This window comes from Carcharodon carcharias, chromosome 1, assembly GCF_017639515.1.
Source record: "Carcharodon carcharias isolate sCarCar2 chromosome 1, sCarCar2.pri, whole genome shotgun sequence".
In the NCBI taxonomy this organism is placed as follows: domain Eukaryota; kingdom Metazoa; phylum Chordata; class Chondrichthyes; order Lamniformes; family Lamnidae; genus Carcharodon; species Carcharodon carcharias.
The window spans coordinates 147199182-147215327 of record NC_054467.1 but is presented as its reverse complement, the minus strand read 5'-3'; the positions used below and the strand labels follow the sequence as shown (position 1 = coordinate 147215327).

General features: G+C 45.0%; 1 protein-coding gene across 2 annotated transcripts in view; it reads right to left on the bottom strand.

Annotated features, from left to right (window-relative positions):
• LOC121279395 (gamma-aminobutyric acid receptor subunit beta-1-like) overlaps window positions 1–16146 on the bottom strand; it is a 404786-nt gene that overhangs the window by 161155 nt on the left and 227485 nt on the right. For both annotated transcript variants that reach the window (XM_041190614.1, XM_041190622.1), the window contains exon 4: window positions 9602–9822. In XM_041190614.1, coding sequence (XP_041046548.1) covers window positions 9602–9822 — 221 coding nt within the window. The remainder of the gene's footprint in view (window positions 1–9601; window positions 9823–16146) is intronic.

The window sequence follows — 16146 nt, the reverse complement described above, 5'->3', positions numbered from 1 at the left end:
CATTCAATTTGAGAGTGAGAAACTTGGGTCGGAAACAATTGTGTTAAACTTAAATAAGAGTAATTACAATGGAATGAGGGCACAGTTGGCTGCAGTGGACTGGGAAACGAGGTTAGCAGAAAAGACAGTTGATGAATAATAGCAGATGTTTAGGATAATAGTTCGTGAAACAACAAAGATATATCCCAGTGAGGAAGAAGGATTCATGGAAGGGGATAAACCAACCATGGTTAACCAAGGAAGTTAAGGACAGTATAAAATTGAAAGAAAGAACATACAATGTGGCAAATATTAGTGGTAAACCAGTGGATTGGGAATGTTACAAAAACCAACAAAAGATTACTAAAAAAAAATAAAGAGGGAGAAAATAAACTTTGAGGGTAAACTAGCCGGTAATATAAAAATGGACAGGAAGAGCTTCTTTAAATATATAAAAAGGGAGGGGCCAAAGTGAACATAGGCCCCTTAGGGAATGAGGCTGGGGAAATAATAATGGGGAACCAGGAAATGGCAGAGGAGTTGAATAAATACTTTGCTTCAGTCTTCATGGTAGAAGATACTAACAGCATTCCAAAAATACTAAATAATCAAGGGGCAAAAGAGGGAGAGGAAATAAATACGATAACTAGCACTAGAGAAAAAGTGCTAGGGAAACTAATGCAGCTAAAGGCTGATAAGCCCCCTGGACCTGATGACTTGTGTCCTAGGACATTAAAGGAAGTAGCTGCAGAGATAATGGATGCACTGGTAGTAATCTTCCAATAATCCTTAGATCCTGGAAAAGTCCCAGAGGATTGGAGAACGGCCAATGTAACACCCTTATCCAAAAAGGGAGACAATAAATAGGTTACTATAGGCTAGTTAGCTTAACATCTGTCATTGTGAAAATGTTGGAGTCTATTGGAAAGGATGTAATAGCAGAGCATTTAGACATGCATAATCTAATCAAGCAGAGTCAGCATGGCTTAAGAAGGGGAAATCATGCCTAACAAATTTATTAGAATTCTTTGAGGAGGTAACAAGCATGATAGATAAAGGGGAACCAGCAGATGTAATATATTTGGATTTCCAAAAGGTGTTCGATATGGCACCGCACATTAGACTACTTAATAAGAGCCTATGGTAATGGGGTAGTATATTAGTATGGATAGAGGATTGGCTAACTAATAGAAGACAGAGAGCTGGGATAAGGAGGGCATTTTCAGGATGGCAACCTGTAACTAGTGGAGTGCCACAGGGATCAGTGCCGGGGCCTCAATTGTTTACAATATATATTAATGACTTAGATGAGGGAAGTGAATGTACTATCGCCAAGTTTGTGGATGACACATAAATAGGTAGGAAGGCAAATGGTGAGGATGACAGAAGAGCCTGCAGAGGGATATAGACAAGTTAAATGAGTGGGCAAAAGCTTGGCAGATGGAATATAATGTGGGAAAATGTGAGTTTGTGCACTTTGGCAGGAAGAATAGAGGAGCTGAATATTATTTAAATGGAGAAAGACTGCAGAAGGCTGCAGCACAGAGAGATTTGGGAGTCCTTGTGCATGAATCCCAAAAAACTAACATACAAGTTCAACAGGTAATAGGGAAGGCAAATGGAATGTTGGCCTTTATTCAAAGGGAATGGAGTATAAAAATAGGGAAGTCTTGCTAAAACTACACAAGGCACTAGTGAGACCACACCTAGAATACTGTGAATAGTTTTGGTCCCCTTATCTAAGAAAAGATATACTGGCATTGGAGGCATTCCAAAGAAGGCTTACAAGGTTGATCCTGGGTATGGAGAAATTCTCTTATGAGGAGAGGTTGAGTAGGTTAGGCCTGTAGTCATTGGAGCTTAGAAGAATGAGAGGCGACCTTATTGAAACATATAAGATTCTTAGGGGACTTGACAGGGTAGATGCTGAGAGGTTGTTTCCGTTTGTGGGAGAAAGTAGGACCAGGGGGCATCATCTCAGAGTAAGAGGTCACCCATTTAAAACAGAGATAAGAAGGAATTTCTTCTCTCAGAGGGTAGTCAATCTGTGGAATACTTTACTGCAGAGGGCTTTAGAGGATTATCTCATCAGCCATGATCTCATTGAATTGGGGAGAAGACTCAATGGGTCGAATGGCCTACTTTTGCTCCTACATCTTATGGGCCTTATGGTCAGTGGGCATAGAGGCAGTCTACCCTCTTTCCGGAAAATGTTTTGTTAAACTGACATATTCAATAAGGTGGGGTGGGGGGGGTGTGGAATATGTTATGTATTGAATGTCTTTTGAATGCCTTATTGAGCTTGCTGTACTTGGCTGCAGGGCATTGTGGGGTCATAGAGTCCACGTTTGTTTTGTTAGTTCAGTTACTGCAGTCAAAAAACAAAGCACCTTGTTCAACACCTCTGCACCTATGTGAGTAATTGTTAATCTCTACAAGGTTATTGGCAGTATCAATAATTAACCAGAACACCAATCAAGCGGGCTGCTTTATCCTGAATGGTGTCAATCTTCTTGAGTGTTGCTGGAACTGCACTCATCTAGGCAAGTGGAGAATATTCCATCACACTCCTGAGTTGCTCACTGTAGGTGGTGAACAGGCTTTGGGGGGGTTAGGAGTTACTTGCCACAGGATTCCTCGCTTCTGACTTGCTGTTGTAGGCACAGTATTTATATGGTTAGTCCAGTTCAGTTTCTGGTCAATGGTAAACCCCAGGATGTTGATTGTGTGGGATTCAGTGATGGTAATGCTATTGAACATCAAGGAGCAATGGTTGGATTCTCTCTTGGAGATGGTCATTGCCTGACACTTGTTTGGTGCGAATGTTACTTGCCACTGGTCAGCCCAAGCCTGGATATTGTCCAGGTCTTGCTGCATTTGGACATGGACTGCTTCAGTATCTGAGGAGTCATGAATGGTGTTGAACATTGTGCAATCATCAGCAAGCATCCCCACTTCTGGCCTTATGATGAAAGAAAGGTCATTGATGTAGCAGCCGAAGATGGTTGGGCTGAGGACACTATCCTGAGGAACTCCTGCAGTGATGTCATGGAGCTGAGATGATGGACCTCCAACAACCACAAACATCTACCTTTGTATGACTCCAACCAGTGGAGAGTTTTCCCCCTGATTCCCAATGACTCCAGCATTTATTGCCGATCCTTAATTGTCCTTGAGAAGGTGTTGATGTCTGCGAGTGCTGCCCGAAGCAAGATAGGCAAACACACCTCGAAGTCCCAAGCGAAGTGCAGCCTGCCAGGTGCACGTTGCTTATGTACAGTTGTGAACCACGTTGGCATGTACCCAGATGATCCAGCATGGGGGGACGATTCCAGTAAGCTGGGGTTACAATGAGATGCTAAAGTATTGATATTAGGTGGTCACGTGATGGTGGTGGTAAGTAACTCACCTCCTAACTCCCCTAAGCTAGTCCACCATCTGCAAAGCACAATTCAGGAGTGTGATGGAATGCTCACCATTTGCCTGGATGAGTGCAGCTCCAACAAACGCAAGAAGCTTGACACCATCTCGGACCAAGCAGCCCGCTTGATTGGCACCCCTACCACACAGGTTCACTCCCTTCACCACTGGCTCACAGTAGCAGCAATGTGTACCATCTACAAGATGCACTGCAGGAACTCATCAAGGATCCTTTGACAGCACCTTTCAAACCCATGACCACTACCATCTAGAAGGACAAGGGCAGCAGACACATGGGAACATGGCCGCCTGGAAGTTCCCCTCCAAGCCACTCACCATCCTAACTTGGAAATATATCGCTGTTCTTTCACTGTCGCTGGGTCAAAATCTTGGAGCTCCCTCCCTAATAGCATTGTGGGTGTACCTACACCACAGGGACTGTAGCAGTTCAAGAAGGCAGCTCACTAGCACCTTCTCAACAGCAGTTAAGGATGGACAATAAATGCTGGCCTAGCCAGTAACGCCCACATCCTGTGATTGAATTAAAAAAGCTCACAAGGCCTTCACATATTCACTGGCATCTTGCTCACTGCCAGCTTAAGGGACACCACCACACACAAGCCCTCATATCTCCATCTGGCCCCATCTCCTCTGGAGTCTGCCTCCTCAGCCCTCACCATCTTGGGACAACTTGTACAAATCAGCATGTGCCCCCACACACATCCTGGGATATTCCACTTCCCCAAGCAAGCCCTAGCCCTGCAGTTGTTGAAAAGCCACATCCGCATTACGGCTGGTCTGGTAGATGGAGATCTGCCTATGAGCCCCCTAAAAGTGATGTGGTGCTGTCTGTGAAGCCTGGTGCTGATGTCTGCGAGTGCTGCCCGAAGCAAGGTAGGCAAACAAACCTTGAAGTCCCAAGCGAAGTGCAGCCTGCCAGGTGCACGTTGCTTATGTACAGTTGTGAACCACGTTGGCATGTGCCCAGATGATCCAGCATGGAGGGACGATTCCAGCAAGCTGGGGTTATAATGAGATGCTAAAGTATTGATATTAGGTCCCCCATGTTCTGTGGTGGGAAACGTAACCTGCCATTGACGGGGGGGAGCAGATGGTTGCAAACTGGAAACCAATTTTTGCGATGTCCTGACATATTCTGCTCCCTCACACAATGATGCCCGCACAAACTGGCGTGGAAAATCCTGGCCAGAGAGTGGCCACAGAGAGGGATGGAGTCAGTGGATAGAGAACAGACTTTGTGGCGTTGCCCAAAAACAATGGACTGAATTTTCTGGCTGGCAGAGGGGGTGAGTGGGAGTGGGCACGGGTGGGCGCAGACCTGATCACCGTTTTCGATCGGGTCTGCGCTGCCATTTTACGTGTGCGGACCAATTAAGGCCTGCCCAGCATGCTTCATGACTCCAGTGCATAGCGGGAGTGGGCGGACACACTCAGCCCACCGGGTCCAATGGCGACCTGGCGGCCTGTATAAAAGAAGACCTGGCAGCCTTGCTGGGCGAAGGGCTCTGCAGAGGGGCAGTGTTGGTGTCGCAAGTCTGGAGGGTAGGCCGTTGGGGCAGACTAGGCTGGAGGGTAGGGCGAGGGGCCAGTGTACCCCTTGTTTTTCTGATGATTGCCTTGCTGCCCTCCTAGGGGAGGTGGCAGCACAGCGGGAAGTGCTGGTTCCCCAGGACAGGATGAGGAGGCCCCTCCCACATGACAAAATGTGCCTAGGAGGAGGTGGCGGAGGTATTGAGCTCCCGTGGCATGGTGTGGTGCACCTGGGTCCAGAAAAATAAAACTATTTACATTGTCTTTTAAATGTTCTAACATTCAGGATTAATGTGAAGTACATGTGAATGAACAGACAAACTGTGGTCGAACATATCACACAACAAAATAAATGGCAGGTGTGACCAAGACAGAGTCCATGGATTTCTGAACAACTTCAACAACTTGTTGCGCTCTGGAAGGGTGAGGACAATGTTGGTATTGGTCATTTAACTTAGCAGGTCGGCTTTCACCCCTGCTACTTCCCTGTCACCCTCCCCCCCACCCCCCTCAAGTCTGAGTGCAGTGACTGCATTGAATCATTGATAGCATGTGTCCTTTGCTGGGAGGGCCAGCAGATATCACCCATGCTGAGGTCAGTCTGAGAGGGTGGTGAAGAGATGGGTCCTTTCCTGCAGCATGTGTTACACTGAGACCCATGTGACTCTTTTGGGGCCAACCTGGAGGAGCTGGACGTAGGGGCTGTGTTTGAACTCCAGGACATGTCGAAGTCAGGGTGATAACAGGCTGGGAGGGGAGCTTCAAGGTGACATGGCAACAAACCATCTGCTGCCCTCTGCACTCCACTTGCATGCACCTCCTTGCTACGGAAGGATATATCATGTGATGCTTAATGTGATGTTGGCAGCATGTGTCCAAGTGGAGTGTGGTGGGGGGTGGGGGGGTGGGGGGGGGGTGGTATGGGGAACAGGCCTAGCATCTTTATGTGAATGTTCGGCAGCAGCGGGGTGAGGAGGCACTGGAGCCCTGATATGTCCCACTCTGGTTGGGATGGGCCATCCGAGAAGAGAGTCCAGGTACAATTTGTACGAATCAATGCTCCTCTCTCATTTTCAGGAGAAGAATGCTCATAATGTGGCAGAGTGGGTGAGGACTGGTGGTGGCCAGGTGCTGTTAGCCATTCTTAGCCGGTTTGTGCAGGAGGCCCTGGATTTGGAGTGGCGCCATGTTCCCAGGTCCACTGGTGTCGGTGAGGCTGGGGTGCCACGGCCAGGTAGGTATGCCCAGCAGTGAGGTCAGCATTGTTCTCCCAACAGCCATAGCACTGCTGAATGTTAAGTGATTTAATTTTTCAACATGGCTTGACCATTGCTTATGGAAGGATGAGCACATAATGATCCAGGGGACAGGGATGCACTTTGACATTGTCTCCACGTTAACTCTCCTTGTTCTTCCTTTCAGCATTGGCGGAGCAGGGCCGGGAGGATGAGCAGCAGAGACCCCCTCTCACACTTGAGGCACTGAAGTCTCACCAACATCACACCATCTCTGCCAGGCAGGCCGCAGCACTGATACTAACATCTGGTGGGAATTAGAACAACGGCTAGTGTCCTGGAGCACAGCAGTGAGGGCATTTCACAGTTGTTGGAGGAGCGGGCAGAGACAGAGAGTGCCCATGGTGCTAGCAGTTGGAGGACAGCAGGGGACCAGGCACATGCTCAGCCAATGCCTGATGATGTGCCTCAGTTGTCTGCGACGGAGCAGGGGCAGGAAATGTGGCCCGGTATGTGGGAGCATGAGGCTATGCTTGGCTTGGTCTCCGTGGTGGAAGAGTCTATGTGGACGATTGCCGAAGCAATGAGCCACATGTCCGAGCGCCATGTGTTCTCCATGGAGAGAGTGGTGACTCTTGTAGAGAGGCTTATCCAGGAGACACATCGGGGCTTCCTGTGGATGTGTTCTGACCAGCAAGCCATCACATCGGCATTGATCTCAACTGGTGAACATTGAAAAATCAATACTTGAGAGAGCACACTCAAGTGCTCCCAGTGAACCCTTTTTTCCCGCCTGTGGTTTATACAAATGTGTCCTGCCCGCCTGCCCATTGCGCCTGTGTGCCAAACCGAAAATTGTACGGGTGCCAAAAAATCGCGGTCGATTGGAGTGTCAAGGCCCTTAAGTTGCCCGTTAATTAATGGCAGGCGTGCATCGGAAAGCATCGTGCGCCCACCCAACAAAATATTGCAATGGCGCGCGGTGATGTCAGGACGCTTGTCCGACGTCACCGCACGTCATTTTACTCATGTGTGTGTGTGGGGCCCACCCCCGCATGTCAATGGGAAAATTCTGCCCAATATTTAATTTGTGGAATTGTTTTATGTGGGATCTTACTTTAATTTACTTATTATCACCTTTCTTTGACACATTGTGCAATAAAAATAATGGTCTCCCCACTTTGGCAGATAAAATCCCAACCATGAAATAGAGACCATTTCCAAGATTCCTGAAGATTCGTGCTTCAATCTTGTACACTCATACTTAGCTAGATTTTCAGCTTTGAAAACAAAGAAGTTGGATGTCCCTGTAGCCTTGGGTGATGATCCATCAAATCACTCTTTTGGTCTACAAGGAGGATTAAAAAAAACAGAGATTGCTCCTTCAAGGATTGCTGTAGCTTCAAATTTCTTCAGCATATTGGAAATGGAAGCCCATATAATTCACAAAAATAATTGTTTTCATTGCTTCATGCAATTTTTAAATTATGTCACAGAGGTCTATAATTCATGAAAGGTTATTTCGTAATTCAAAAAGAAACATTTTCCTCTATTGAAAATAATGGTAGCACAATAAGGCAACAATTATTCACAATGGCCCATGTATAATATCCACCTACGTGAATACTTTATTTTATTTCTTTCATGGGATGTGAGCATTGCTTACAAAATCAGCATTTATTGCCCAACTCTAATTGCCCTTGAAAAAGTGGCGGGAGCTCTCTTCTTGAACTGCTGCAGTCCATGTAATGTTAGTACACCCGCAGTGCTTATCCTAGCCTGTTTACTGACTTCTTGCCTGCATACCTTTTCTGCTCTGCACTATTGCCTTCTTGCATGTATACATCCACACTGCCTGCTCACAGATATTTCTGCCCACACTGCCCACTCACACAAATTTCTACACTATCTCTCACATTTATATCCAAATTGTCCTTTCACATACATGTCCATACTGATTTTCATGTATTCATATTGCCATCATGTAGATATCTACACAGTCACTCAGGTAAATCCACACTGCTGCCTTATGTATATATCTATATTGCCTCTGACATATAAGACCATGCTGTTGTCTCACATACAAAGGTAGATCTTCTGAATTTGTGCTTGTATTGTGGCTTTTCACAACTCAGGACCATCTACCAGAAATTTGGTTGGGGAGCTAAGTGCACTATGTATGACTCTCCGTTTCCAATTGCTGGAAAATCCAGCAGCATGAATGAATATGTTGGTCAAACGCATGAAGCTCTGAACCTTGATGGTGAGTGGGTAAAACCTACCTTATGCTCTCATATGCATTTCGACACCATGTCTCACATGCTTATCAATATGATCTCTCAAATTTATATATGCATGAACAAGGATTATCCACTCTCCCTCAAGCAATTCCTGAGCAGAACTGGGGAAAGTGGGAATGAAACATGAGGCATTTATGTGTTGGCTGTGCTTCCCATCATGTTTATGCCCATCAGCGAGCCTGCTGGAAGTGATTGATGATGTTCAATATGCCTGCACTTGGATGTGTGAGCATGTTAAAGTAATATTGCCTGCTTCCACCACTGGTGGACTACTTGGCAGAGACCTGAAGATCAGCTTAAAATAGTTGAATTGTCCACAGAAGCTGTGAGATCAACTGGGGCCAGGCATGTCCCACCACACAGAATAAGTGTCCCAATTCTATAAAACTTGAAGATTTGGACAAGTGTCTCCTAAACATATATCCATGTGATGGTCTTATTTAGATATCTATGTTGTCTCTCACATAGCTACACAGTGACACCACAATGATACATTCATCTGCACTTGAATCTAATATAAATATATATATAAACTCCCTTTCACATAAATATTTACATGATTTATAGATACGTGAGTTTTTAGTTATCACACATAAGCCAATCAAATGGCCAGCATTAAAGTAATTCTGTTTTTCAAAAGTAATACCTTCAAATAAAATAAGAAATATCTGTGTTAATTATAGTGGTGGTATCACTGTGAATTGGGTTTCAATAAATGGTGCCATCAAAGTGTAGATCTGCCTCCCATACTCTTCATATTTACACTCAGCTGTGCCACTCATAGAAACCAGATGCTTTCCCATACAAAATGGGAAGACTCGGCAGTGGGATAGCCAGAGCTACTGACCTATTTCTAATTGCAAGTTAAAGGATGGAAGTGACAAGGGTCTGGGAGCAGGCAATTACTCTTTCTTTTGGATAGTGAGTGATTAGGGGCCACCTGGAAAAAAACAGTAGTTGCAGTCAACTTGAGAGAGGGAGAGAAATGATCTAGTGTACGGTTATTAAAATATTATTATCTTGTATTAGCAATGGGTAAACTGCATGAGTACACATAATCCATTTTCAGTCCCAGACTGTGAAATACGCAACTACTCAAATATAGTGAATACAAACCTCAAGCTATAGAGGACTGTGCCATCCGGGTGCAGGCGAATCATTCGATTTTTCACTGTAACTCCATGTACAAATGACTTCTTGTCATTAATAAAGTAGGTATCAGGAACCCAGAGCTGGTCAGCTACCCTGTTGTCTAGAGTGAGGTTCAGAGGTATTCCAGAGTAAGATAGTCTTTTGTCTCTCCAGGACTGCTGAAAGTACATTGTCAGAGTGTAATCCTGTACAGAAAAAAGAAAAAAATGTTTTCATATTCAACTCCTGGAAATCAAGAGTTTCTTTCACTTATTTCACCATCACATGACTGAGCCACCACATGCCATTTTTAGTGCTTAGGAATATGATAACTATCTATAAAGGGCAATTTATCATTATTCCCCTAAAGTAAGTAGTGTGCATTCTTGGATCACAGCAAGCTGCACTCATTGCTTCTGTATAATTATATTGTAACATGCTGACCATAGACCTCTTGTGTTGTTTAAATGCATTTTTAGAATTTAGATTTAAAACAAACATGTTGCGGAGTATTCCCTTCATTCATAAGGCATGGAGGAGGAATTGCATCCAGGGATTCATAAGAACTTATTACAGATTGGATAAATTTTATTTTTGCAGGACCTTGAGGAGCTGTTTTCTCTGCTTGCTTGTCATTTTATGCTGCATGTAAATACTGATAAAGCTGCTGCATCTTGCCTTAATGTTCTTGGGCTAATGAGGGGAAAATAAAGCAATGGCGCTTTGCAGCCTTCCGGACTTAACCTTGAGTTCAACAATTTCAGACTGTAAACCCTGTCTCCCAGTTTGTTTCCTTTTCTTTGCATGTTTCAGTTTTTCATTTATTTTGCTTTCAGACAGCAGCACACCAGCTCCACGCACATCTTCTGTTTCTTTTCTTGCCCCTTCACCATTCCCTTTAGCCCTGTAAGACTAACTCTTCTGTCAGACAGTCTCTACTCTCTTCCATCCTATCAAAGCCTTCCCTTTTGTTCTTGTCCCACCATCCCTTGCTCATATATCTCTAACATTTTCCAGTTCTGATGAAAGGTCCTGAAATGTTAACTGTTTTATTCTCTCCACAGATGCTGCCTGCACCTCTGCATTTCCAACATTTTCTGTTTTTTACCTCAGCGGTTCTTATTTGATTGCTGAGAAGTAGGTGTGTGCATGTGTGTCATGTGAGCACTGGATTAGGCACCTTGGGTTTAATAGCTCACTATCTAGACTTACACGGGAAAAATTACGACTTGAGAGAGGTACAAGTGGTGCCAAATGAACAGCACTGTATCAAGATTCAAGAGAGAAGAGTAAAAAGAGGGAAAAAGGGATGAAGAACCAAGTAGAACTTTGTTGTATTTATTTTTACCATGTCATGTGTTTTGCTTAAAATCAGGAATAGTTTTAAGGGCATAAGATGGTGCTTTGCACCGTGATGGTCATCTCTGTGTTAAGTATTGCCTGGTGTGGCTCAGGAACCCCACCCTGGAATGGCAGTCCCTGCCGCATTTGCTGCAGAGAAAGACATTAGGCTGAGGAGGTGCACGATTCGCTGGCTTCTGTTTCCTCTGAGCCCTCTTCTTGCCCGTCTGAGCTTTTCATTTCTGCTCGCCTCTTCCAATGTCCTTCCAAACAGTCAGCCTCCAGGGCTCATAGCTGTCAGCCACTGTCTCCCAGTTGTCAGATATCCGCACGTCTTGCAGCTGTCCTTGTGGGGGAGCCCAGAAAGTTGTGGGCCAGTAGCCAATTCACCGTACATAAGTCCTAGGATGTTACCACACAGGCATCTATCAGCATCGATAGTGTGATGCTGGAGGTTGTGGATAGCTTCACATATCCAGACCCCACAATCGCCATCATCCTGTCACTTGATGCTGAAATCCACACATGCATCACAAAAGCTACAGCTGGGATGTCCAAAGCTGAGTAAGAGAGTGTAGAACAACAGCAGCCTGACTGAGAACACCAAACTGCGAGTCTACCAAGCCTGTGTCCTGAGCACACTCCACTACAGTGATGAGACTTGGACACCATATACAGGAAAAACTGACTGAATAGTTTCTACCTTCGCTTTCTCAGATGTATCCTTGGCATCTCTTGGCAGGACAAGGTCACCAACTCAGAGGTCCTGGAGCATGCGAATTCCGTCAGCATACACTCATTGCTAAGCTAATGACATCTGCCCTGGTTCATCGAATGGATGACAGCCGTGTACCGAAAGACATTGATATATCGTTAAAAGTCATATGCATGACACATTTCCTATCCACAAGCCTACTGTCAGGATTTTTGGCCACGTTTGTATGTCAGCATTTACAAAGTTAAAATGATATGTTAAAATTTACAATGCGATTTTGATCTGTTAAATGTTGACTCACAATATAGTTGCAGGCTCCGGATTCCTATATACGTGCCCTTTTCTGGGGTTTTTGTCGCTCTTCTGCGAACAGGAGAATCCCACTGGAATTTCACCTTCATGTTGATTTAGACAGTGGTCCTGTATACATTGTAGAACCTTCCACCCTACTTCTTTTTCACTTTTATCCCCAGTTTATCTTTCAATAATTAAAGCCACCGACTATTGTGGCTTTATTCTTAATATGCTTTTCTCTGATTTGTCAATTTATATTGTTCTCTATCTCCTTTCCATTGTTCAGCCATTTACAATAAGTACCCAGTAGCTTTCTTCATATTCCTTAATTCTATCCAGATATATTCAGCTGTAAAGGATTCCCTATGTTATCTTTGATTAACACCTCCATCTTCCTATATTGTCCTACTCCCTCCTTCATGTGTTGTAACCATGAATTCTTAGCTCTCAGTCCTCCCAGCCTAAGCCATATTTCTGTTAATGATGTTACCATGATCCCTCTAACAATTTGTGTCTTTGGCAAAACTGAAGTTTTGTGCATTATAACACGAACTTGTTTCAATTTGGCTGACTTACAAGTATTTATCTCCCTTCCCCTTTGCGGTGAGTGCATCACTGAAAGTCTACTTGTGGCAGCACCTTCTAGGTTTTCACCAAAGCCAGTGAGGCGCTACACTGGCGGTGTGTCGGGGGGAGGGGGAAGGGGGATGGGTAGGCTTGTTCTTGTCACTGGCTTCCTCCATTGTGCAGGAGGGTGTTATATGGGGGCTCAGGCAGGACAGCAAAACAAACAGAGACCAGCATTGCTATCAGGGTGGGGGAAAGGGGGAAGGAGGAAAGAGACATGGGGTGCGATGGACAATTGTGGAGTTGGGGTGGGGAGGGAAGGAAGACAGAGGGCAGGATTTTCAAATTGTCGGGCGGGCGCAGTAGTCGGGCACGGTGGGCGGGCCCAGGAGTGACCGGGAAACAGTTCGCCGCCCACAATCGGCTCCCAACTGCGATTTCACGCTGGCTGGCCAATTAACTACCAGCCAGTATGAAACGTGAGCTGAGAAGCTCAGCGCTACCGGGTGGGGGTGGGAGGAGGGTGAGTGCTGAAGTCTACGCAGGTGTGGGGAAATCTACAATGAAATCTCCCTGAAGGCAGAGAGCTGCTTCAGGGAGCTGAAGAATTTTAAATACAAAAATAAAGAGTTTGAAATTCTGAAAAAAGTGTCCCCACATCAGACTCCCTCACATGAACATATACATAATAAAAATTATGTCAAAGCATTTTTATTCTTTAATAAATGTTGGAAACCTCATCCCACCCGTGTATGAGGTTTCCTCAAAAATGCAAAGGCTGCCTGGTCGATTCACCTGCCTGTCCAACCATAATGTTGGACGGGCAGCAAAAAATCTCCCTTAATTAATAAATTAATGGCCTTAACAGGTCTTTTAATTGTCGGCGAGCATATTGCCGACTCTCGCACATGCCTGCCAACTGAAATATCGTGCAAATGTGCGATGATGTCGGGACGGTCACCTGATATCATCACGCACTATTTTACGCCTGATTGGGTTAGGCATGCACCCGCCTGCGGGACGTAAAATCCTACCCAGAGACACGGTGCAATGGGCAATGGTGGGCTTGGGTGGTGGGAGGCAACAATGGCAGGCAGAGGGGAGACCCAGGGGAAGCTGGATCCTAACACTAAAGACCAAGTAGGGGGTGGAATGGGAACAGAACTGCATGAATTGGAGGGGAAGCACACAGTTTCTGGAAAATTATTTGGGCTGGGGGTGGGGGAGGGCTTGTGTTAGTGTGGCACAAAAGGATAAGGCTTGCACAGAAACTCACGGAGGGGGTGGGGGAAGGGACACTGTGTTGTCAGCAGTAAAGAAGGAATGGGAGAGCTCATTGAAAGACAGTCCCTGGTCTGGGGCCAAGTAGTCAGGGCATGAGAGTAAAGGCAATCATGGGATCCCTCCCTCTAATTGTGCGCAAGCTTGGCCTGGATGAAGACAAGTAGATGCAATGTGATGAGAAGAGATGGAGGAGAGGTTAGGAAACATGTTTGTCTACTTTGTGTGCTGAGCCCTCTCCAGTAAGGGGTGAGGATGGAGTTTGTGCAGCATGATAGATGAGATGCTGGGACATTAAAGTGTCCGTGAGACAATCAGTGGTGATGTGTCCCCCAGCAATAATGTATGGGATTCCTGAGTAGTGTAACTCTTTGACTGCATGATGTCATGATGAGAGTGTGAGATTGGGGTGAGTTGAAGGTTGACTTACCCCAGATGGCATTTTGAGGGCAGTGCCTGATGTGCTGGCTTCCAATAGCCTTCCAGGCTGGTGAGGGGAGGTTGGTGGGCTTCCTGGAATCTTCCCTGGGATAGAGCAAGTCCCAGTGTTGCCGCACACCATTGACGAGAGCCTCCAGGGAGTCCCTGTTAAATATCGGAGCAGCTGTGTTCTTTGATGCAGCCATTTTGAGATGTCTTCTTCTCAAAGTTGGGGTGCAGAGAGTGAGGGTGGCATTTAAATATGGTGCCCGGACCTTCAAGCCCATGAGGTGACGGCAGGGCCAATAATTAGACTCCCAACCCACCATGTGATTTGTAGAGAAACTAGTTTATGCATAATTAATGAGCTCCTGAGTGCAAAGTTGAGCACGATTTCCCGCCATGCTGCCCATTGGGAAATGCATTATGGAACCTGCCCGCCCCGGCCCTTAGTTACAAATATGGAAAATTATACCTTACAATTCTATTTCTTCCTACGTTATTAGTTCCAAAGGAACTACGATATTTGATAATTCCCCTTTGCTTTCCCAAATCTTTTACAGCCCCTCCATGATGCCCCTCATGATGGTATCTGGGTGGCTATAAAAATACCTGTGTATTCCCGACTGTGGGACTCCCAGTGAGCACTGCAGTTCTGTGTTTTACTTTCATTCTTTCATAACCACTGCTCCATGGTTCACCTTCTCCACATTACTGCCACTGTCACAGGTAACAATTTCAATAATAATGTCTTCTCTAGAAATGTACAGCAATCCTTGAAATTCCATTCACATGACTTGTTTCTAAGTTTTATTAGGAAAGACATTTCTGTGGTTTACAAAGTTCAAGAGCATCCATACTGGCTCTGTTATTAAGACTGTCTTGCCTTCAAGATGGTTAATTGCAGGCATGGGAAGTGATTACAAAGCAATGGCACATCATTCACCGTCCTTTAGAAAGAGATAAATTGAGCCGGGCAACATAATAGGTGAATATTACAAAATAATTTCCTTGGAGGTGTATATCAAGGAAAACATAGTGCTTCCCTGTATTACTTTTAAAGTTTTGAAAGTAAAGACTCAAATATTGCCTCTATCGTGTTATTCAATACATCTGTTATGATCTGGAATACTGTGCCTGAAAGGGTGGTGGAAGCAGATTAAATAATAACTTAAAAAGTAGAAATGTAAGAGGGGATATACTTGAAGGGGTAACATTGGCAGGGCAATGGGCAAAGAGCAGAGGGGTCGGACTAATTGCATAGTTCTTTCAAAGATTGGCATAGTGGGCTGAATGGCCTCCTTCTGTACTGTATCATTCTCAGATTCTGATTCTCAGACTTGATGTCTTCTGTTGTACAAAATACTAGATTCTAATTGTGAGAATGGATGTGTGACATGTTGCTTTACAGCAGTGGTACTTATAATGTGCTGGAAGCTGTTTGAGGTTCCCTTCTTCTTCATCTGTTTCCCTCAGCAGACTTGCTGCTTTGTGTCCAATGGCTTTCATTCTCTGTTTCCTCAGCTGTGGGATGTTAGAAGGCCTAAGAGGTCATGTGTTGGTTCATTCTCCTTCTCTTGATGCCCAGTAACAGAAAATAAGGGAATGCTATTAAAAATGTCTACCTCCGTGTTTATGAAAGACCTGAAAAATCTTTAGAACACTAAGACTTCACAAAAATATTGCTCTTGCCATTAGCAAGAAAGATGGTTGAAATCAGGAACTCCCCACTGCTCCCCCCACCTCCCCTCCCAAAGGTGGTGAAAAGCCACATTCCTGGTGCAACATGTTGGAACATTCCTCAGAGTGACCTTTGAATAAGACAAGGTTGTCTTTGGCAACATATTGTTAAAAGAGCACCACAGGTCACATTTCTGGAAATAAGTTTTTGAGTACATGCTGACAATGAGAA